This window comes from Phoca vitulina, unplaced genomic scaffold, assembly GCF_004348235.1.
Source record: "Phoca vitulina isolate PV1807 unplaced genomic scaffold, GSC_HSeal_1.0 scaffold9, whole genome shotgun sequence".
Lineage (NCBI taxonomy): Eukaryota > Metazoa > Chordata > Mammalia > Carnivora > Phocidae > Phoca > Phoca vitulina.
In genome coordinates this window covers 25899034-25923978 of record NW_022589712.1, presented here as the reverse complement: position 1 = coordinate 25923978, position 24945 = coordinate 25899034, and the positions used below count along the sequence as shown (strand labels likewise).

At 42.1% G+C, this 24945-nt stretch overlaps 1 protein-coding gene across 1 annotated transcript in view; it reads left to right on the top strand.

The window, feature by feature from the left end:
* ECT2L (epithelial cell transforming 2 like) overlaps nucleotides 1–24945 on the top strand; it is a 72575-nt gene that overhangs the window by 33684 nt on the left and 13946 nt on the right. The window contains exons 8-16 of the mRNA XM_032407790.1: nucleotides 202–370; nucleotides 3950–4078; nucleotides 8923–9015; nucleotides 10617–10799; nucleotides 12336–12439; nucleotides 14186–14311; nucleotides 19997–20083; nucleotides 22232–22446; nucleotides 23413–23560. Of these exons, the coding sequence (XP_032263681.1) occupies nucleotides 202–370; nucleotides 3950–4078; nucleotides 8923–9015; nucleotides 10617–10799; nucleotides 12336–12439; nucleotides 14186–14311; nucleotides 19997–20083; nucleotides 22232–22446; nucleotides 23413–23560 (1254 nt within the window). The remainder of the gene's footprint in view (nucleotides 1–201; nucleotides 371–3949; nucleotides 4079–8922; nucleotides 9016–10616; nucleotides 10800–12335; nucleotides 12440–14185; nucleotides 14312–19996; nucleotides 20084–22231; nucleotides 22447–23412; nucleotides 23561–24945) is intronic.

The following is a 24945-nucleotide window of genomic DNA, read 5'->3' as shown; positions in this document are numbered from 1 at the left end:
GTTAGAAGTGTACTTAATTTTCTCCTCTTATAATTAGAAAAGAAAATCATTGAAAAAGAAGCCAACGAATGATAAAGCTTATCTTCCTCTTTCTATAATTTCTGGAAAAAAGTGTTTAAAAATCACAGCAGATTACATACCCGCTGTATTTATTTTATTAATAAATATTCTAAAATAATGGGCTTTGGTTTCATTTTCTAGATGGTGGTGGACAGCATTAAGGCAGGTATCATTTCTGTGGTGTACGAACATAGCGGCTTAACCTTGGAGAGCCTGCTTTATCTCATAGAAAAAGCTCTGGATGGACAGAAGGTACAGAGTATGGGGATATTTAGTGATGGAGACAGCAGAGAAATCAATTTACTCCAAGGTAAGCCTGGAGATTGGAAACAACAAACAACTTTGCACCAATGTGGTGTTTGTCCACGTGTATGACTTTCAGAGCACTATTTAAGTTTCACTTTGCTAACAGAGTTGATATCCCAGCTCAAAGCAGTCATACAGGGGGAGTTCCCTCTTATTCAAGGGAGGGTCAGCCTTTTTGTTCTATTCAGGCCTTCAACTGATTGGGTGAGGCCCACCCACACTGGGAAGAGTAATCTGCTTTACTCAGTCTGCCTGTTCAAACATTAATCTTATTTTCACTCTCACAGACACACCCAAAATGATGTTTGTCCAAATATCTGAGCACTCGTGGCCAGTCAAGTTTGCATGTAAAATTAACCAGCACACCATTAAACAAGAACTTCCGTTTTCCCTCTTATTCCAGCCCCTTCTACTTTCTGTTTCTATCAGTTTGACTACTTTACATATCTTATATAAGTGAAATCATACAGTATTTAACTTTGTGGTTATTTCACTTAACATAATGTCATCAAGTTTCATCCACGTTGTAGCTTATGACAGGCTTTCCTTCACTTTTTAAGGCTGAATAATATTCCTTGTATGTATAGACCACATTTTGTTTATCCTTTCATTTGCTGATGGCCATTTAGGTTGCTTCCACCTCTTGGCTATTGTGAATAGCACTGTTACGAACATGAGTGTGCAGATATCTCTTTGAGATTCTACTTTAAATTCCTTTGGATATATAGCCATATGTGGGATTGCAGAATTACATGGTAATTTTATTTTTAATTTTTTGAGGAACCTCTATGCTATTTTCTATGTGGCTGCACCATTTTACACTCCCACCAACAGTGCACAAGGGCTCCAATTTCTTCACATCCTCACCAACATTTGTTATATTCTGTGTTTTTGTTTGTTCTTAGTTGATAGTAACTATCTTAATGGGTTTAAGATGACATTCATTATGGCTCTGATTTGCGTTTGTCTACTGATTAGTGATGTTGAGCATTTTTTCATATGCTTATTGGCTATTGGTATATCTTCTTTATATATATCTATTGAAGTCCTTTGCCCATTTTCTGATGGGTTTATTTGCTATTCTTTATTGAGTTGTAGGCATTCTTTATATAGTCTAGATATTAATCTTATCAGATATGATTTGCAAATATTTTCTCCCATTCTGTATGCTGCCTTTTACTCTGTTTATTATGTTCTTTCATGCACAAAAGTTTTTAAGTTTGATGAAAGTGTAGCAATTGTAATAGCAGCAAAACCCAAGATCTATAAATTGGTGTGCACAAACAGCATTTTTCATACTTCCAAATGGCTTATACCGCAAAGAAAAGGATGGGCTGATATCATTAACTTATTATGGGTCATCTTTTAAAAATGTCAATGGTTATCCTTCTCAGAGGGAAGGAGATGATGAACGTTTTAGAATTAAAGTTTCAGTTTCTATTCTTCTTTATACTATAACTTACATCTTTCCTTGTTATACCTAAAATAGAATGGTTTTAAGATTTACTAGCATGAAATCTTCCATCTCTGTGAGATGAGGGAAGAAAGGGAATAAGATGGTCAAGGATCCATCTGGCAGGGAACCCTTAAATGGCACAGTGGGTACCTGAATCTCCCATCAAACTACTACCTCTGTGGCTATGTTACCCGGGGACCTGTCCCAGCTGCTAACTCAGGAAATGAGCAGGGAGCCTGATGCTCTGCCGGGGCCAACTGCTCCATCTAGGGGAATCCCAAAAGGGCTGTACAAATGGAAAGCTTAGCTCCTGGCTGGGTTTGTCAACACTATTGCCCAACAAACTCAGATAAACTCATGGCAAGAGAAGCCAATCACTCATGAGACAAGGGTTTGGAAAAAAGAAAGGAAAAAATGTATTTTGGGTGACAGTAGCCAGGGGAGCTAGCAGGCTCAAGCCTTCACAACTGACCTCTCCACCTGCAAGATGGACACTGGGGTTTTATAGAGACAAGTTCAGGGGGGAATATGCCAGGGAGCAGGCAGGGAGCACGTGATCATGAGTGGGGGGTCAGTATGTGTTCAGCCCAGGATCACAGACAGGGAAGGGGACATGTGGGTGTGGGGTGTGGTCTTCTAGGCATTCCATTATTATCAGGGCTTTTCTGGCCTGATTGGAATGTTCCAGTCATTGCAAAACATCTCATCAATGTCTCAAGAAAGTGCAATAAGAAATACACATAATGGGTTTTAGTTGAAGCATGAGTTAAGCAGTCTTGTCTATTTCTGGTTTTAACTGTTGGGGTCTATAGTTGAGCAAGAAGGCTTGTTAACAGCTAGAACTCAGCATGCTTGGAATAGTTTTGGTAAATTTTATCAACTAAAATAAACTACTTTTGATTTATCTTTGCCTTTTTTTTTTTTTTTTTTTGTCTTTTCTTATTGAGTTTGCCTATGCCTGGAACAAGTTGTGTTCCACATCTAATTTTATATATCCCCCAAAAGTAAAGCATAGCTACTCATTGGGGTTTACATTTTTACATTTATGATTAATTACATGGTAGCTTTTCTCTAAATGATGGAGAGGTATCGATTACAAATTTATACTGTAGTGTAGTAGGTTTACCCCTTATAGAGTAGAAGTACCTGTTAGGGTTTTCTAACATCTCAAACTTTTTGTTCTGCAGATGAGAAAGATTTCCAAACTCTGCCTTTTCCTTGTTTTCTTATTTATTTATTTATTTAAGAGGGGGAGAGAGAGAGAGAGAATCTTAAGCAGGCTCATGCCCATCACAGAGCCGGATGCAGGGCTGGATCTCATGACCCTGAGATCAAGACCTGAACGGAAATCAAGAGTTGAATGCTTAACTGACTGAGCCACCCAGGCGCCCCACATCATATTCTTTTTAAAATCAGTAGTAACATAACAAAATACCTGACAACTAAATTTTCCCTCTATGTAATTTTGGTGTTTCACCAAGAGCTTTTGCCTTAAAACCAACAACAAAATGAAATCTCTTCCTCCAGTCATCTGAAGAGGTCCTTCCATTCTGAATCTAGACTTCTCGATGGAAAGAAGTGAAATGTTGGGATGCTTGCCTGACTTTGTTTTCACTTCCTTACTGGGAGTTAAGAATTCAGAGTCTCCGGGACTCCTTTAGAAATGGGTCTGGACACATGCCAGATTCATGTGTCCATCATACAGAATTCCCAGGAAGTGAGAGTTTCAGTGATGGTTACCATCTTCTGGAGTCATTCAGAACAGAAGACTGAATTATTACTGTGCAACTTGGTGGCAAAAATCCCAGGACTTGACCAGCCATCTACCCCGAGCCCTGCTGTGAGCCTGGTAATGCACACAGCTGCACCGTGGAGGCAAAGAGACAAGGTCCTAAATCTAGGTGCGCAGTGTCCAATAAATCCAGAACGTGAAGGAGAGTGTGGCCATGTTGGCATCCTTTTGTGGCCTTGATATGGCCCAGCGCTGGAGCAGGGGCGTCCTCCAGATCGGGAGTCTTACGAGCAGACACTGGCTTTTTGAAATATGGTTACATTTTCACAGAGTGCTTCGAGTTTCTGTTCATGATAATGTCACAAGCTAATATGACATTTTGAGTTCTTCCTCAGGTTATAAAATTGGTACTAAAAATTTATTGAGGCCTGAAGTGAGAGACTTCTGGGAGAAACTAGGAAGCTATGTGGCCCCTGAAGAAGAAGGGGGTCATGTGGACCTCTTTGTACCACTTGGAGCATCAGGTCAGTTTGGAAAGGCAGTGGTCATGCCTACCTCAGTGATATTTTGTGAATATTTGAAATGATTCAGTCACATTTTACTCTTTCTCCCTTTTCCCTCACACCTCACGTACCCAGGTATTTAGGGGGAAAAGAGCTGGCATTAGTGGTCCGTGTAACCTGTCCCTGCAGAATAAGGTCACTAGTGACACGAGCCAGCCACGGATATTATTTGTAGCTCTTCTGGAAAACACAGTAAAACCAGCCACCGCTATACAGGGGAAAATGCCTGAAACCATCATCAGTTGGTCTGAGAAAAGCCTCCCTGCTGTGTTCTGAACCTGGAAGGAATGAGCATGAACTTGGTGACCAGGGACCTTGGGCTTGAATCCCACTCATGCCACTTGAGCTGTGTGGCTTTAGGCAAGTTTGTGGACCTCTGTTTCCACATATGGAAGTTAGGATGATAGTACCTTACCTTACAGGACTTGTATCAAAGTAATGTAAATACTTATAATAAATACACTTATAAAAATACTCATGATAAAAATAAATGATATAAATACTTAAATAATATTTGAATATTAAAAACAGACAAAGTGCTTGGTAAAGAGGAGACTGGTTGCTGATCCCGGAGGTTACTGATACAATTTTAAGTGCCCATCTGTCTAGTATCAGTCACTATAATTCAAAGTTGATTTCAGTACTTGAAGAGAAACTCTAGAAACATTAAGACAAATTCACTTTTTAGACATCTGTTAAATAAAAGCTCTGCATTCATGGGCTTTTTTTTTTTTTTTAATGCCAAGCAGAGGAAGGCAGAGGGAGTATAAAATTAAATTTTCTCAGTTTCTTTTTCCCATCCCTTAGGGAACTGTGAGTTTTAAAGTTCGTTCTAATCCTCGGATTTCACTGAGCTATGCACACAGGCCAAGTATGCCTCTGGCAGGCTTCAACCAGGGGAAAGGGAAAAACAGAAGTATGGGAAGTGGTTTAAAAGAAAACAAATTACAGAATATCGTAAAAAAAATTTTTTTTACACAGTTATGACAATTATGTAATCTTAACTATAGAAAATATGCATAGAAACATCTAAGAAGAAATATAACACAATTATTAACAGCATCTATCTCCAGATGTGTTTTTCAGATTTCCTACTTTTGAAATTAGAATATGGATGGTGTGATTCCTTTGTTTAAATCCTGTGTGTGTATGGGGGAGGTTGGCAGTGTATAGAAAAGAGTTTGGAAGGATGTATACCAAGGTGTAAACAACAGTTGGATAAGTGACTCTTCTTTCCTTTTATCTTTTTTCCTTTTATCTCTTATATGTCCCTATTTTCTGTAATGAACTAGTATTACTTTTACAATGAGAGCAAGGCAACTTTTTTTTTTAAGATTTCATTTTTTTAAGTGATCTCTACACCCAACGAGGGGCTCAAACTTACAACCCTGAGATCAAGAGTCAAATGCTCCACCAACTGAGCCAGCCAGGCACCCCATAAAGCAAATTTTTTAACTGGAGTAGAAAAAAAAGAAAGGATTTGGGAAAGTAAGGCATTGAAAGGGATCTAGAATAAGGTGAAAACAATAGATTTGGTGACATAAAAACTGTCTCAAGTGAAACTTGATGGCACTCAACAGTAGGTTTCTCACCACCATTTTGGCCCCCAGCTCATCCCCAAACTCCTCATCAAATGCAATTTCCACTTGGACAAGCCGTCAAGACCCTGATTCAGACGAAAGGCGCCAGCTTCTCAGTCCAAAAATCTCCTTTCTGCCACCTCAGGCCTCACTCAGGAGCTTGTCATCCCCAGTAGCTATATGGTCTCTGAGCTTGATCTCCGGCATTTTTCTGAGTACCACTTCCAAACATGCACCTAACATTCCAAACACCGTGCTCCAAATATTCCTATTCTATCAGCTCTTTGCCTCAAGACACTCCCACTTTTCCACTCTCTGTCACCCTGCCTTCATCCTCGGTTCCTTCTTTGTTAAACTTGGATTTAATGGTTCGTTATTATCATTACTCTCTTGCAAAGAATCTGAATTCTCGGGCTAAATGTCAGCACTCCGTAAACACCATCACCTGCATTCTCTATGCCTGTCTGCACTGAAGCAGCTGTGTTGAAAACAGTACTATGGCTTTTCTTATTCATCTAACCTGACTTTGCTGCCCTAAGTATCAAACGGGACTGTGGCACTGACAAGCAATCCTACCACCTTCCCTTGGAAAATTCCTTTCCCACTCCCTGAGATGACTATATCATCCCTTCTCTTCCTTCCTTGATCTTTCAAGAACCTCTCTCTCAGCTGTTGACCTCACCTTTTACTCCCCGAACTTCCCTCCCGCCACCAAATCCACCACCTACCCCAGCTCTTACCTTTATTCTCTGTCTTCCCTTCTGTCACGATGGAAGAAGCAGCTCTGCTCAAATCAGAGATCAAGCATCCCACCGCCTTTCACCTCCTCACGACCACATTCCCACGCTCAGTTCTCTCCGACAGCCTCACCCCTCCCTCTTTATTGGGTCATTCCTATCAAATCAGGAACACATGTAGTACCAGCTCCTGTGCTAAAGAAGAGACCATAAGTTGCCCTCCCCTGTCGACATTCAACCTAGATACACCTATGTACTGACTATAGCCGTGGTTCTCAAATGTTAGTATGTATCTGAGTCACCTAGAAGGCATATTAAAGTACTCACTGCGGGGTCTCGTCCTGGCATTTCTTACTCACTAGGTCTGGCATGGGGGCTGAGAATTTTCATTTCTAACAAGGTCCCAGGTGTTACTGCTGCTGCTCAGCAGGGGTCCGCTCCAGATTCTCTTTCTCTCTCCGCCTCTGCCCCTCCCCCTGCTCACTCACATTCTCTTTCTAAATAATAAAATAAATAAAATTAAAAAATTTCTCAAGCAGCTTTATCAAGGTGTAAATGACGTTAAATAAACTATACATATTTAAAGCGTGCACCTGGATAAATTTTGACATAGGTATACATACCCTGTGAAACCATAAGATAATCAAGATAATGAACATATTCACCACCCCCAAAATGTTCCTCATGCCACTCTGCAATTTTTTCCTCCTGCTTCTCCCCATCCCCATCTTGAATCAACTGCTGATCTCCTTTCTTTCACAATGCATTAGTTAGTATTTTATAGAATTTTCTATAAATGGAATCATACACGGTGCATTCTTTTTTGTCTGGCTTCTTTCCCTCAGAAGAATTACTTTAGATCCACCCGTTTGATGCTTGTATCAATGGCTCATTGTTTTTTTATTGCTGGGAATTATTGCATTGTATGTATATACCACAATTTGTTTATTCAGTCACTTGTTGATAGATATTGGAGTTCTTTCCAGTTCCTGGGTCTTAACCTAGAAAGCTGCTATGAACCTATGTGTGAACATATGCTTTTATTTCTCTTGGATAAATACCTAGGAGTGGAATGCCTGGGTCATATGATAGGTGTTAACTTTTTAAACACTGGCGAAACTGTTTTCCGGAGTGGTTGTACAATTTTACATTTCCACTAGCAATGTATGAGAACTCTAGTTGCGTAATACCCCCATATTGGGTACGTGGTCTTCTTAATGTTAGCCGTGCGAGTGGGTGTGCAGTAGTATCTCATTGTGGTTTTAATTTGCATTTTCCTCATGACTGATGATGCTGAACATCTTTTCATGCACTTACTTGCCATTCATTGGTCTTCCTTGGTGCAGTGTCTGTTCGAATCTTTTGCTCATGTTTAAAATTAGGTTGTTTCTTTTCTTATTGAGAACTCTTTATGTATTCTAGAAAAGTGATTTACAAATATTTTCTCCCAGTCTGTGACTTATCTTTTCCTTCTCTGAACAGTCCCTTTTGAGGAGATGAAGTTCTTAATTTTTGTGAAGTCAAATTTATCTATTTTTTTTCTTTTATAGGTTATACCTTCAATGTCATATCTGAACACTATCTGACTAAAGTTCACAAGATTTTCTTTATTTTAGAAATAAAGAATTTCTTCTAAATTATTTATAGTTTTGACTTTTAGATTTCTGATCCATTGATTTATTTGTTTGTTTTATATAGTTTTAAAAGTATGGGTTGAAGTTTCATGTTTTTTTAATGTATGGATATCTAATTTTTCCAGCACCATTCCTTGTAAAGATTATCTTTTCACAGTGTGTTCCATTTGCATCTTTTGTTGAAATCAATTGACTACATATATGTAGGTAGGTCTGTGGACTCTATTTGATTTCATTGATCCATTCCAATTAAAAGATTAGACCCCCAGTAAATGAGAGACATCCCAACCTTTCAGCCACCGCCATCTTGTTCCAACCAATTTGGAGTAATTGTTTATTCTTAGACCACAAAGAATTAAAATACATAATCCAATATATTAGTTTCATTCATAGTAATTCCTTCTATATGCTGAATCCAATCTTTATGCTGTGTCACTGAAGAAGGGGTGAAATTAATACCACACTAAATTTTGACCATCATATTTAACAGTTTCAACAGTTCTACATCTGTCCTTTTACAATGAGACTTCTCCTTTGAGTCAGACTAGTTTAGAAAATATATTAGATTTTTCTCTGTCTTTGGCCTGAGTATTCCAACTTTGAAAATAAACACCAGGTCAACCTTCCTGCCCTGTCTCTCCACCCTGTTGTTTAGTCCTCATTAACTAAGTGTTTGGACTTCAGCACTTAGAGGTGAGCTAGAAAGTGCTTATGGACTGTTCCATGAGGGATTTGAATCGAAGATGAGAAATGCTAGGGACCTTTCTTGGCCAGCTTAGCGCTCCTAAGCAGTACTTAACTGTTCCAAGGCAAAACCTGTGAGTAAACTAATGAAAGTATTTTTGACTCTGCAGAGGCAGGAATGGAAGTTCTTTCCCAGCTGTCTCAACTAACTGGCACGTTCTTTACTGCCCCCACTGGAATTGCAACTGGCTCTTACCAACACAGTAAGTGTATGCGGGGGCTGACCACAGTGCCCAGGAACATCCTCAACTCCGGGGTCACCAAAAGACAAAGCACAGCTAATAATACTGGTTCTGGCCCATGTCAATGACTGTCTTCCATTCCCTCTCGTAAGGAATGCTGTCACTACCCAAACTATGTCATTTCCCATGGTCCAGTGTCCTTTCAAGTGCTTAGAAAGGGATTATTTATTACAAATATTTGCTTCAAACCATCATGTACACAAACTCTGTTGAAAACATCATTTTTAACAGTTAAAGATGTATAGTTGCTGATCTAGAGAAATAACAAGTACCAAGAATAATTCTTCTTAGTGAGACAGAATCAATATGGTTTCCTTTGGAAATAAGAATTGCAGCTATAAAGAGATGGTGAAGGGGATTGCTCAGGTTCCAATTCAATTGCATTATCTGAGAGGAAAAACAAAGATAAAATATACACCTGAAAGGAAAGTTTCATTTAGATACTGAAGCTGCAGATATTAAATGCAAATGTAGCATTGGCTGACCAACAAGAGTACCACACTGCTCTGCTAAAGTAACAAGAACCATTTTCCCCTTTAAAACTCCCTGGCCTCCTATTACACGGGGTTTGGGGCCATGTAGAAACCATATAAAACCTGACGTCTCTAATCCCAAATGCCAAGGGACTTTCAAGCCTGGGGAGAATTGGCATGATTGGAAACCTGTAAGGGAAAAGACTCCATGTATCTACAAAAAAGCACATTGACCTGCTAGATTTTTGTAGCAGAAGTCACTTGTTAATTTTAATTCTATAGCTACATTACCAAGTGATAGATAGCACACTGGGCCTCGCGCAGAAAGAATGGCAGCCCTGCAGCGGGGAGCAGGGTGCAAACACTGTTCTTTATGGGGCGAGTCTTGTTCCTTTTCTCCTCCTCTGTCTCCTCTTCCCTCTGTTCATCTTCCTTTTCCCTCTCTTCTTCTTAGTTTTCTTCTAGAAAAGCATGTTATAAAGAGTTGCACATGTTTATCAATAAAAATGAGGGGAGGGGAATCAAATAAGGCTATCTATCCATTGAGGACAGAAAATCAGATTTAACATGCCCCAGCATCATTCAGTAATTGACTTTCAAGGAGAGAACATCCTTAAGCACCCACTACAGTCATGTAGAGATATTTAGAGAGAGAGAGCAGCTTGACGTGATGTAAGGAAGCCACAGGGTTGGCTAGCCCAAGATGACTTTGGATGACATGGTGGGGAGACCAGGCAGAGTGGGGTTTTCTTGTATGTTCATTTTAGGATGTAAAGAAAAAGCAGCACATTCTTGCCTACTCTGCTTCCTGATATACAAATCCAGCAGCTATTTAATTTTGATTTCAAATGTAACATGTCAACCTTATCTGTCAAAGAAGAGATAGGCATTTGAAATTATTCACTGTGTCCTTCTTGAGCTTCTAATTTTACCTTTGAAAGCAGCTAATGGGTGTTTCTCTTAGTCTTCTAATGAGAAAGGAGAATAAGTCTGCTGTAAATACAGCTAAGTTTTTGTTGTACCATAAATAAGAAGAATTCTTTCATCTGAGCTCCAGCCCACAATAATAAAAGGAGAAAATCATGTCAGTTCTTAGTGATTGGCTGGGAAGACCGTGGGAAAGGGCTCCCTGTTCCATCTACTTCAGTGAATCAAAGCTGCAGATGTGGTCCAGTTTCACGGATTGTCTGGAAGACACCTTGAAATCAGTAAGGAAACAGTTAAGTCCTCTCTTCAAGGAGTTGCAAAAGAACATCAGTGCCAGGATAATAGGTAAGAACTCTTGCTGCTTCTGTTGCAGGTTCATTATGAAGGGCCTTCCCTGTCTGGAGTGAATACAAGGTCAGGAACGGCTCAAGCAAAAGCAGCCTTCTATACCTGTTCAGTAAAACTTTCCTTTGTTTTCCATATCTCCTTTCAAATGTAAGGACTATCCACTGACAAAAAATATATTCATCTTCAAAATGCTGAAGCTATTCCTTTTAAATAGTAGTGTCTTACTAATCCTATGCCCATCAGTGGTTTACCTAGACAAAATTCACTGAGTGTTTGCTAAGCCAGAGAGCTCTGCCCTTCTTCCCACCACAATTTGGTCTAAAAGTTAAGCTCCTCTTAGACACAACACCCATTACTTAAGTTGTTCTACAATTGTGTTCTATGTATTTTCTAGATAAAATATTCAATTTGGTGGTGGGCTCCACAGACCTCTGCTGAGCCTCTTGGACATCACTGAATTTATCATCCCATTTGCACTCCCTACTCATGACTAATCTATCACAGTAGAGTCTTGGAAGCCATTTTCTGTGGCAACCAGATCTTCCCCTAAATCAGTCCATTCTTTAAAATGAAATTGTTTGTTTTGTTTATTTATCATCTGGGTAAATGACCACCACCCCCATCTTTAACTACCTATTCAATTTATCCCTAACGCTTCCCATCTGACTAAAATACCCTCCAAATCAAGTCATTATTTAGTTATGTCTTACTTCCTTCTTCCCTCCCTACCCTGCTTCTTATTAAGGTCCCAGACAATTACTGTCTACACAAGAGCAATAGCACACAAGTATGCATGTAGATATTTTATGTCAATGTATGTCCTACATCACTTTACATAAATGTCTCCAAAACAGGGAGCTGTCTTCTTGGTTTTATGTACTATCTGCTTGACCACATTTAGTAGATGTTCAACCAATATTTTAAAAAGGTTATAAGGCTATAAACAGGGAGAAATTATTTCTCCTGTTTTTTTTCATAGATATTAAGGACCAAAGAGAAAAACAGAAAAATTAGCTTTTTCAAGATAGAAGTATTTTTGATGATATTTGTAAGAAATGAGAAGTTAGATGGAATAAAATTATTTGCATATAAATGCACATTGTTCAAAATATTAAAAATATAAAAAGATGTCTGTGTAATTATGGTTGTATGTTATTTGCTGTAGACTTAAACTATTTAAGTCTTGAACTCAAAAACACAGGGGTGTGAGGAGGAAGTTTTGGTGGGAATGAGAATCTAAAATTTAAACTTATAAGGTTTATTTTCACCTGTTTTCTCCTTATTGTCCAATTTATAGATTCTATTTAATATCAGCTTCACCAGGGCGGGTACTTTTTAATATGCTTTACATTTAGTTACGCTTGCTCAATTTATATTTTATCATGGTGGATAATCCCCATGGCATAATAGAATTTTAATTTTTATGCTTCACATTTTTTAATCCACTAAAAAGCAACTGTGAGGAATGAGTTGTTCTTGCTCACATCTCTTACATCAATTAATTACAAGGCATATGGCCTTATGTACTTACAGGGCAGCTTACTTTTGACCACATGAGTATGGCTAGCATTCTGAATAACCAAGAAATTGCACAAGCTCTGGCAGATGGATTGATGGAACTTACAAAAGATAATTCTGTGAGTGTTTCTTCGAAGAAAGCAAACTTTAAAAACCTAACACTTTACGTTTTTAGTTTGCACTGATTTTTTTTTTAACCAGTTTATCCCTTGGGAGACACAATTCCTCTGAGAATTACATCAGGTTGTAAAAACAGCCACTGAGAGATTCTGGGCCCAAGATGTATTAGGTACACAAAATAGACAAATATAAGGGCACCTGGGTGGCTCAGTTGCTTAAGTATCTGCCTTCAGCTCAGGTCATGATCCCAGGGTCCTGGGATGGAGCCCCGCATGGGCAGCCGGGAGCCTGCTTCTCCCTCTCTCTCTCAAATAAATAAATAAATAAATAAATAAAATCTTTTTTAAAAAATAGACAAATGGGAAAATTTTCTAGGTTATTTAAAACGTATTTACATTGTGCGCTGTTTTCCGTCTTGTGATTAATTTCAGTCAGAAGTGACTTCCTTAAACAACGTGTTAGTGGCTTTATGTTTCACATAAACATTACTCAACAGTTTAAACAATTAATAGTATGATAGGAAAACCAAGAAAGCATGAAACCAGATAGAAAATGATGAAGGGCAAAAAAGGCTAGTTGAGAGGGGAAGGGAAAGAGAACACAAAAAAACACAAATAAGCAAATCAATAAGTTAGTTGGGGACAGGCATGGGGGAAGCATGTAGAAGCATTTTTTTCGGAAACCAATCTTGGCTACTCTCCCAGAAAAGTCAGTCGACGCATGAGGAAATAGTGAGGAGAGACAGTATACGGGACCCCGTATGGCAAGGCTCTAGGACCATGAACTATGCAGCTCTGTTCCGGGGAAGTGGAGAACAGGATAGGAATAGGGATGAGAGTAACATACCTGATGCTACATAAGGTCTTTAGTTCTCCACGGAAAGATTCTCAATCCTTCTCTTCCACTGTAGTGATTCTACTTTGTGGATGAATTTAACATCATCTTTGTACATGACCTTTATCTACCAGGGGTCTGCTCTGGTTTCAAGTTGGCTGCCTGGGTGAACAGCAGGCATCTCCAGAGTTAGCTGAGCACAGGGCGGAGTCTGAGAAGCTGCAGTTGGCCATGAGTTGTCTTCTCTGAAGACCCAGCTCCTCACTGTTCTAGCTACCCATCGTCAGCCCAGGGAGTAAAATGAACAGGGATGTTCACAGGGATGACCCGAGGTCTTGAAAGATCCTGCACTGTCTCCTGAAAGACCAAAGAATTACTAAACGTGTTTGGTGTAGGTTCAGTGTACTTACTCCCAACCGAATTATTTTAAAATGATCTTGTATGATGTAATTTCGCTGGTGCTCAAACCTCTAGCCTGAGAGGGAACCAAATGTGGGGGTGTCCTAGGCTGTTCTGCGCAGTCATCCTGCTGCAGGGCCTCTCCCATGCTTCTGTCCCCCCAGAGAAAGCAGGCTCCCTCGTGTCCCCGTTCCTCATCTGGCCTCGAGACTGACGTGGGCCACTTTGGGCCACTTTGGTTCTGAAGATCTTGAGACCTTCCCCACAAGACCTTAGCATCCTAATTGGATTGTGACAATAAGAGAACAGGGATTAACTACAAAGTCCCGTTTACAGACTTTAATTGAATGACACTTACTTTGTTTTCTAGACTTTTAATTAGGTAGAAAGAAGAAAACGCTACTAAAAATATACTCTCTTTTCTGCTGCACCTGTATTGACCTGTTTTCCAGGTGAATGTTTTAACTGGAAATTCTTTTTTCTTTTGGTTTGGGGGGGTGGTTTTTTTTTAGGACAAACCTCTGGAGTTTTTGTCAGATTTTCTGCTGAAGAAATGTGGTAAAGGGAGCAAGGATTTTGAAGAAAACGTTATTCCGACAAAACGTGATCCAAAGGCCGCATTCAGTTTACCTCCGCAGGTAAAGTGATAGGGGCAGTTTTATGCCATTAATTCACTGTGTGCTTAGACACCTGTGGTTAAGAAATCCATAAACAATAAGGATCATCCTACCTGGAAAGCCTTCACCTTGTCATTTCTCCTAAGAACTTCCCTTCCATGGGCTATGATAAAAAAGGGTGCTTTGTAGATTCCTAGCAAGAGTGGCCTTCAAGCCACCTGAGGGCGGAAGCCACCTCGCCGACTGGGGTAGTGCCACTCGGGGTGGGGCGGTGGGGGGGTAGTCGGCCACTCGCCCTGTGCCGCTCACTCGGTGGAGCCCCGGCTCACTCGAGAGAGACAGTGTTTTCATTTGCAGCCCACGACACTTTTTGGGGGAAACACGGCTGTGTTCTTCTTTTCTTAGTTGAGATTCCAGTTCATAAAAGGAAAAAAAAAAAGTGGGTTTTAAACCAGTCCTCCAAGCAAACAAGAATAATTGTGCCAGTAGTATGTTCAGAATCCAGCCATCCTTGGTTCCGTGAAATAATCGGGATTCGGGAAACACTGAAAATTGCCTTGTCATTCAGAGAGCTGGTTTCTATGCAAATGTCATTTCCGAATCACGGGACGCTCATAGAAAAATCACCTCTTGGATGATCAAAGGCTTGGGGATGCCACCCCCACCCCCATGGAAACTATTAGTAGGAGGAGACCTGTGAGTTCTATTAAGCAGACAAATAATTTGTTGCCCTATTAACCTGATATTCTGGAAGCCTCTGATCACACTTCTTTAGAAGATAGCACAGCGCAGGGGAGGGCGAACAAGGAGGGCTGCTGGTGGCAGGGTCCCCTCTGCCACAGGTGCAGACTTGCTCAGCAGCATGACAGGCCTGCAGGTATGCGGGGCCACCCCTCGGACGTTACCAGAGAAGGACCCCTGCTTTAACCGTCCTCCCCGCCAAAGTGACTTATTTTTTCCAAGCACAGGCTTCCTTTCCAAGAAGAGTCCTAACACATTTCCAGGGACTTCTAAGCCCTTTTTAAGACAGAGCCCTGCTTGCCTCATGCCCCTTGCCTCATGCCTCAGTTCAGGAAACTCTCGCGGACCATGCACCAGTCAGGGTTCTCCAGAGAACCCGAACGAATAGGATCATTTATATATATATATATGTATCCTATTCATTCTGGTATACTATGTATAGTATACTATATACATACCATATACTATATTATATTAATTATACTATGTTATATAATATTATATAGTATAGAGTATACTCTATACATCGTATACTACTTATATGTGTATATATATATACACATTACTAGGATCCATATATACATGTGTAATACAGATATATACACACAAAGAGATTTGTTATAAGGAATTGGCTCACATAATTATGGAGGCTGAGAAGTCATAAGATCTGCAGGGTGAGTCTACAAGCTGGAGATACCCAGGAGAGCCAATGGTACATTCTAGTCCAAAATCTGGCAAGCTCAAGACCCAGGAAGAGCTGATGTTTCAGTTCAAGTCCAAAGGCAGGAAAAAGCCAATGTCCCAGTTTGAAGGCTATCAGGCAGGACGAACTCTCTGTTACTTGAGGGAGGTCAGGCTTTTCGTTCTACAGACCTTCAACTAATTGGGTGAAGCCCACCCACATTAGGGAGTGCAAGCTGCATTACTCAGTCTACCTATTTCAGTGTTAATCTCATCAAAAAACACCCTCACAGACACACCCAGAGTAATTTGACCAAATGTCTGGGCACCCCATGGCCCAGTCAAATTGACACAAAATTAATCATCACAGACAATTTCTCAGTTAGAGGTTAGCTACGCCCTCCCATCTTCTCAGTTCAGTTTCCTAAATATTTACAGGAATGAAGCACGTGCTAGGCACTGTGTTGTACCCTGGAAATAGACAACAAAATAAGACGCAGTCACTGCCCTGAGGTAGATAAGCCTGCACAGAAACAGATGACACGGCATGATTGGTGCCTCTTAGCAGGATGCGTAGGAGGGAATGGGAACGCCAAAGTGGGTATTTAATTGAGAGTCCCTTTCTGCTTCTCAGAGGCTTTTTGCCTTATTATGGCAGCTGTTATCTTTTGAGATTCGTGGGGATTAGTCTCCCCAAAAGGTGGATGTTATCTCCATCCATCCTTCAGTCTGTGAAAGCCTTTGAAAAACAGCTCTCGGGGCTCTAGAACCACCGGTTTTCCCTTGCTTCCCTAAAGGGGATGCCCAGCATGCAACCGCATCACACGGGATCCAAATTCTTCTGAAGCCCCCACAACGTCTGCATCATTACCGACTCCCTGGAAACCTTACTGGAGTTCTTCCACCCCCAGACACACAGACCCCAGAAATGTTCCTCTTTGAAGCAAGGAAACCTGAAGGAAGCAAAGGGGGACAAAAATGATCAGCACTTCCTCCTCTGAATTGTTTCTTTTCCATTTGAAAACCTGACAATTGGCGAGAACCACTTCTGGAAACTCTGACACCTAAAAGAATGGTCACTGGGAGCATTTCCTCTCAAAGACACTTGGGTTCTTTCTTCTGGCAAATAAGATCCACATTGAATCAAGTCTTTCCAACCGGCTATTGACCTAAACATCTAATCACTTGAATAAAATAATATAGAATGTTTGGGCTTTAAGTTGCCTCACTGCTGGAAAGCAGGCCTGCTAGTGTGACATCACCCACCTGTAATAAATCCACAGAAGTGAAAGGCCCCTTAATGCCTAGGAATTTCTTTAAAAAAAAAAATCAAATTAGAAAAAAATATGTATTAGATTCTTATTTGGTTTACTATCATTTAACACTTACGAGCTTGTGCACAAAGCCCATGAAACAAAATCAGGGACTTTCAGGAAGAAAAACTATAGCTTAAACATAGGTGCCGAATTAGGATAGAATAGAGAAACTGAGTTTCTCCACACATTGGAGTTTATTTTTTAAACGGTAGGTATCGGGGCGCCTGGGTGGCTCAGTCATTAAGCGTCTGCCTTCGGCTCAGGTCATGATCCCAGGGCCCTGGGATTGAGCCCCACATCAGGCTCCCTGCTTGGCAGGAAGCCTGCTTCTCCCTCTCCCCCTCCCCTGCTTGTGTTCCCTCTACTCACTCTATCTCTCTGTCAAATAAATAAAATCTTTAAAAAATAAATAAATAAATAAACGCTAGATATTTGTCCTGAAGGGCACACAAACTCACAGCCCTAGGAATGGAAAGTAATGGCTTCTGCTGGGAGAATTGTTTTAAAGACCCTTCCATAGGGGGATCCAGTCAGAGGGCTTGCCTGCCAAATCCGGGACCAGAGACACACACGGAGCTGTGTCTGAGGGCATGACCAGACAGGGCTCACCCTCCCTCCAGAAGGCCCAGGCTCTGCCCATATATGCACATACAGATAGCTGTGATGTGTGTCTGTCTGTCTACCTACCTACCACCTGTCCAGTCAGATCCTACCCACCCACTACGGCCCTATCAGTACTCACTCCTGGCTTGGTGTAGCTGGAGTGTTAACACTGACACTGTACAACACGGTGACAGGCCACAGCCAGAATCAGAGTTGTCCCCGAGCTCTACCTGTCATTTGCACAACTATTTCTGGCCCCTAATTCGGGAGCTGTCTTCTGGGAGAAGCATCAGCTATAACTAGGATGTATCTGGAAAAGGCAGACAAGGTAGGAAAATTCCTACCATGTAATCAGAGGGCTCCTCCGTATGTCACGGAGAGAGACAAAGGCAAAGCCCACCAACCCACAATAAGAGTTCCCTTACAAATGTGCCAAGTCGGTTGCTCCTGTTACTTCCTCTGAATTCATACCTGAAAACAAAATAAGGGATGGCATCTTAACCTGAAAATAGTCTAGGGGCTCCTGGGGGGGGGCTCAGTGGGTGAAGCGTCTGACTCGATTTCTGCTCAGGTCGTGATCTCAGGGTGGTGAGATCGAGCTCCGCGCTGGGCTGGAGCCTGCTTGAGATTCTCTCTCTCTGGCTCCCTGCGCCCCTCCCCGCCCTCCCTTGGGGAAAAAAAAAAAAAAGTCTGTACAATTTTAAAAAACTAGATGGATAGTATGCAATGAGAAAACTTGATATTTTTAGATTCAAACAAAATTACCATGCCAAATCCATTTCCTATCCACAAAGAAAAATTTATATCTAATAAAAATGGCTGTTGCTGAGCCAGAGGTGAGCGGAAGCCCCGGGGTGAGTGAGCAGGCTCCCCGTAACCGGGGTGGCCCAGGGGCCGCGCCAGCCCCTGAATCGTAATGTAATCCTGTGCGGTTTGCGTTCTCTCCATCTTGGGCCAGTTTGAATTTAATTTTCATTTTATGTCTGCAGCCTCTTCTACCTGTAGTAGAAGTTCTTCCTAGTTGTAGAACCACCAGTGTTGCCACCGCTTACCACAAATGACCAGCACTAGTACTGATTCGGAGAGAAGAGAGTGTGCTCCCTTCTTAGAAACTCGGAACGATTTTGTCAAAATTCACAGGAGATCCCCGCCGCCCCCTCCCCCCAGCACAAGCCTCAGCGCATGCCAGGCTGATCCGGGACGGCCACAAAGGGCTAAAGGAGAAGAAACGGTGCGGGACCGGGGCCGCGGCCAAGTGCTGCGGCTCAGGAGGGGCCTCCTGCAAACCCGGGAGAAGCCGGCCGGCCGCGCTGGGGACCGCGCCTCCCAGATAAAGGCTTCGGGCAGCCATAAAGAACGGCTGCACATACCAAATAAAAATCCCATTCTGCCTGAGGACAGTAAGGCAAAACAAAAACGTCTTGGTTATAAATTGATGTTTTTCTTCCAGTCTCACCCTTAGCTCTCAAGGGGTTACCATGAGTAGTTTTATCTTTGACTGGAAAAGGCAGCCGTGATGACCAGGAATCATCCATTAGCTCTCACCACAAACGCGGGGCCATTGTTCCATTGTTAGAATGGACCTTGTAAGTAAGCAGCAGGTGGGACTATTTTTTTGAGAGATAGAGCTGAGGAGTGGGGGGAAAGAGAGAGAGAGGAGAAAGAAAATCTTAAGCAGGCTCCATGCCCAGCACGGAGCCTGACACGGGGCTCCATCTCACGACCCTGAGATCATGACCTGAGCGGAAACCAAGAGTCAGTGGCTTAACCGACTGAGCCACCCAGGCGCCCCAGGACTATTTTTTTCTAATGTGCTAATTTATATAGAAGCCACAAGAACAACGAACAAGGAAAGTGAAGAAAGAATAAGCTATATTTAAATGTGGAAATAGGTCTAGAGAGAGCATGTGAACTGTTTCTGACCCATTTTCATTAGATAAAAAAAGGGGTGGATTTGACAAAGTGCTGTGAGCTTTTTCTTCTGGCAGTTTCAAAAGTAAGATGAGCCATTTGCCCTCAGCTGACAAAGGACAGAGCAGAATGAGGCAGAAGCCTGGAATGTGTGGGATTCCTTGAGTGTCAGTCCCCTGCCTCCCAGGGGGAAAAGGGGGCTGCCCTGAATTTCATTTCTCAAGTATAATGCAGTTCTTAGGAAGCTAAAGGTTATTATTATTTTTTAACATAAAATTTAATTTAAGAGAGGCATCACATGGGTCAAGTGCTTCGTTCATTGTGTGTGGGGTACAGTGTGCTTGAGGCTGAGGGCAGACAGCTCCTGGAGACCTCCTGTGGGCACAGCACCCACTGGGCATTCAGACAGCCCAAGGCCTGCCCCCAGATAATCAAGCCTGCCTTGAATCCTCAGGAAAGAAATGTTCTAGAAGACAACCCACAGGACACAAAATCAAGTCTCAGCAAAAACGATCCAAATTTGGAGATGCTGGTTAAGCTGGTAAGCCAATCACTACACAGTAAGAATTTTCCATTTGTTTTGCTCTTGACCAAAAAAAAAAAAAAAAAAGGCTTCAGTCTTTATTCTGGTTAGTCCTTTTTTTCTTGAAAGTTTCCCTTAAGGGGAATAAAAAAAAAAAAACTCTAAATATAATTGAGGGGGGAATCCAACGGGTAGATTTTTCTTTTTTGAGTAAGCCCTGGTCTGAAAAGAAGTCAAACCAAGAGGATGGAAATGTAACATCTTGGGAACAAGAGCCATCTTGGCGCTACTCTGATTTTTTAATATGACATGAGGACAGAATTTTAAAGAAATGGCCCATGCACATAAAGGGTCTGACCCACCAACTGGTGGTCTGATTTCAAAGGCTGAGTATGATCAATATAACTTTCTGTTTGCAAAGGGTAGTGCAGACTAGCAGAGGCGTGGTCCTGTCTGGCCCTAACACGTTCGTGAATTCATCATCGTATTTTCGTTTTCAGAATCCTTTCAGGTAGACGTTAGCAACCACATTTTGTAGATGAGGAACTCAAGTTAGAACACTTTAAATGACTTCCCTAAGGTCAGACAGCCAGGGGAGAAAGATACCTGAAGCCCCAGGTCTGAAGCTCAGTCCTGGGGCTCCTTCCCAGCCCCTCCACACGCTGGGCAAATCCACCTGCTGTGTGCAGTGCAGGTGTGGGCCTCGCAGCCTGGGCGCTCGCACACCCTCAGATCCACCCCCCAGGAATCACCAAGGATGAGGGGGTTTGCGTCGGGCCGTGAATATGATAATGTCTCGTCTCACTGGTGGTCATAACACCTGACATTGGTTTGAAGATAACAACGAAAGGTTTGACAACTGAAACCTTAACTCAAAATGATTATAAACATTGGAAAACTCCAATATTTAAAAAAAAATTTATGCATAAAAATGTAATATGGGCTCCAAGCCAGCAGCCAGGTGGGATACAAATGTATTTTTTTTTTAACACATTAGGTAAAACTTAACCAAGAACAGTGTGTTTATAGTATTTCATAGAGTGAGTTTTCTGTTTTTTCTCTTAAATTACTTTTACATTTTAATTTTAGTTCATGAAGTCATGGTTGATTTGTTTTGGGTGAAGGTCACATGGCATTACACTTAGTATTGTCATATTTTATTTGGGGCACTATGGGGCATATTTAGGGCTGAAGGGAAAAGAAGAAATTTTGTTCTAAGAGTATTAATAGTTCTAGGCTCAAATACAAGGCCATTAAAATTTTTAAATTTAAATATTATAATTGTGTTCTAGATATTCATTCTAGACACTCGTTTTTCAACCTTTGAAAAATACAGATAAAGAAAAAGAATTACCTAGTCCCAGTACTGAAAATTCATTTCTCCATGTGTCTCCATAGCATACATAATAATAGGGTGGGGAGCTTCTTTACACCAGTGTATGATATTTCCCTCTGCATTAAAGGATAGAACAGGACTTTGAAATATAGAAAACAGGACATTTATCCACCTAGCCAAATGCATTCACAGTTCCATGTTAGGGTCCTTTTTCCTAAATATGGAAAGAAGAGCTTGAGTTTAGGGTTTCATAAATGCCTGTGAGAAGCAGATTAGTTGATAAGGAGAGGGCTAGCTCATTTCAGTTCTTCTGTCTGCAGGATAATCAATAAAACACTATAAATCAATCTGTAAAACACTGAGGAAGAAGAAATAGGAAAGCAATCAAGAGTGGGCAACCCAAAGGCTTCCACAGTGGACCGTCATTCCCATGAAGGCAAGACTGTCCTCCTACCATTGTGTAGTCAGCACCGAGCCCATGTCACTGAATACGTATTGGGGTGGATAGATGGATAAACATTGGGCCTCAATCTGCCCTCCTCAGGATCCAAGACTAAAAGCCCCATCTCTGCTAGGGCATGAGGCTGGCCTGATGTGAGGGCCTCATTGGTTCTAGCGTGTCAAGCAGTGGCCAGCAGGGTCCACCACAGTCCCCTGTCAAGGTCCCCTTCAACCGTGTTTAGCGCAAATCCCAAAGAGGGACTCTCACAGAGTCACTGCCTGACTGTTCAGCCCGTCATTTCTCTACCTTCTTTGACTTTCAGGCTCTTTGAGGCTGTAAACCGGGGGTCATTCTGCTTTCCCTATGAGTTCTTAATGCCTTTCTACAGGAGAGAAAGCTCCAGATGGACTCAGCTGAAAAGCGATCGAGAGTTGTTGGGGAACTCTTAGAGAGCGAGAGAAAATATGTGCAGATGCTGGAAATTGTGAGAGATGTCTACGTAACGCCCCTAAAAGCAGCGTTGTCATCAAACAGAGCGATTCTCAGTGCTGCAAACATCCACATCATTTTCTCTGATATTTTGCAGATTTTAAGTCTCAACAGGTAAACTCTGAAGAGGTATTTTTTCAAATATTCATTATGCCGTCGGAAGAACCCACACTTAACTGTTTCAAAAGTTGTACCGAGGAGCCCCTTCTTGGAGGCCCTGATCGTCTCACAGGAGAGGGCTCTTGCCACCACCATGCCCGGGGGCTTACCCCTGCCTCATTTCCACGCCCCGGTTCCAGGAGTGGAGCTCGGGGCCTGGGGGTCCTGTGTTCCATGTACTGTTCACGCAAAGGCAAGAGGAAGGAGAGCTGTCGGGCACCGTTCTTAATCAGCAGTGTCTGGCTGAGCGAAGGGAAAGAACAAAGGGTTTCATGGGATCGGGTCACTAGGATACTGGGCTTAGGGAACCAAGGCTGGGGGCCAGCTGAATGACAGTACAGTTTCAAGTATGCCCATCGACACAGGAAAGTGATCATGTGTGCGGACGACACAGACTGAGCCGCTCCGCCAGGAACTCTCCGGGTAACTCGGAAGCTCCTCGCCCCCACTGGGCCCCAGCTGCTACAAAAGGAGGAGATTAAACTAGGCCTTTTCCCAGTTTTGAGGCCTGTGAGGGCTGAACGATGAACAACGCTAGGTCCACAGCAGAGGGCCAATCAGGAGGTAGGCATTCGAAGCGAGTGGAGCACTCTCTTCTGAGGACCTTAAGAAACCTTCCTCGCCTGCCTGGCTGGCCACATGGGAGTGGGACAGTCAGGGGACAGCACTGTGGAGGCCAGCCGAGGGCTCCCACTCAGGGGATTAAGAGGAAGAGGCGAGATTCCACCAGAGTCAACCTACTTCCTCACACCCCCGCCCCTCCTCCTTTCTGGGCAAATCTGCCCTGCTCTGTGTCAAGGCAAACAGATGTGACAAAAGCCCTGCCAGGCTGCACTAATGACAACTAATTTATTTTTATTTTTTAAGTTTCTAGGTTATCCCCGGCCAGTATTTCACGGGCATGCTTTTCTCATATGGCAGGCAGTTTCTAGACAACCTGAGAGACAGACTGCAGGAATGGGGCCCAGCCCACTGCGTGGGAGAAATATTCCTCAAGTTTGGAAGCCAGTTGAACACATACACCAATTTCTTCAACAATTACCCGGTTGTTCTGAGAACTATGGAGAAGGTAATGATTGAGTTACCATCCAGGCGTGAATGAGACTTTCTGAGCTTGAAAGGAAGTTTTGTGTGCAATCCAAAGGACTAGGATTAACAGGAAAGACTTCTTCCCTACTCTTAGCTTCCAGCTGACTGTGAGCTCTTTGAGGACGGGGCCCCTGACTGACTTAATTTTGTATCACTGAGGGTTAACACAGTGCTTGATATGGCAGGACCCAGGGACCGGTTGTTGGGCTGAACTAATCATGCAAATGGCCGGGTTTTCATCTAGCTGCCCCAGATACTCTGTGGTTCAGTTACAGAAAAATGTTTCACAGTGAGGGAGAAACAAGACTGAGAACCCTGATTCTGCTCTGCCAACTCACTGCTCTGTGGCCTTGACAAGTTTGACTCTCTTCCGGAGAAAAGGAATTAATAATCCATATGTTTCTTGGAATAAGGACACTCATTTGTGAAATCTCACCATGAACTAAGGATTTCTTTGTCTTGAATTCCTTTGAGAGTTCATGATAAACAATTTTTCCCTTCGTGACCTAAGCCGTATGTAGTGTGGGCTGGAATATTCAGCTCCCTTCTGCGTCACTCGCTGCTCTTGCCGGGTGTCTTCTGATGGCAGTGAGCTCTCTCTTTCTTTCCTCTTCAATTTACATCAAAAGGGCAGCAGAAGACGGCCCCTTGCACTTCTGCTAGTGTCTACTATATTCACTTTGGCTGCGTCCACCTGTCCGTACTGAGGCCCTGAGGGCAAGGCCTGGGGGCTGGGAGGCCTCTGGACACGTCCTGACCTCAGACCTCTCCCTTTGTAGCATCATTCTTGCCTCACGTAGGGAGCTTAAATACTGCCGGACAGCTGAATTATGTGAAAGTTGCATGAATAAGGCAGTTTCAGAGAACCAACCTTTAGGACAAGAATGGGACCAACGTGTCACGTGATATCATAAATTGATACCAAAATTGTTATAGTTAGGGATAATAATGATATCTATTTCACTGGCATGGGGTGTGCAGATAAATAGTCAGTAAACATTAGCTGTTAATAAGTACACCCAGTGAATATTTGATGCATTTCTGGCATCTTTGAGGCACGTATGTACTGAGAAAAATGAGGTCACTTCCTGAGTGCTCTAATGGTGATGAATGAACACATTTTAAAACAGATATTTAGCACGGTGGAGCCCCTTTATGATGTTACTATGGAAAACATAGTTAACAACAGTATTACAGTGGATACTATTAATAGCTTATTACTGTGGAGATAGCATTTACTGCCTGACAAGCACTTTATGGATAGGATTTTTCCCCTCATCACCACAAGAGTTAGGTAAGGTAATCCATGCAAGAGCTGAGGCTCAGAGAAGTTAAATAACTTGACAGGGTCACATAGAATTAGAT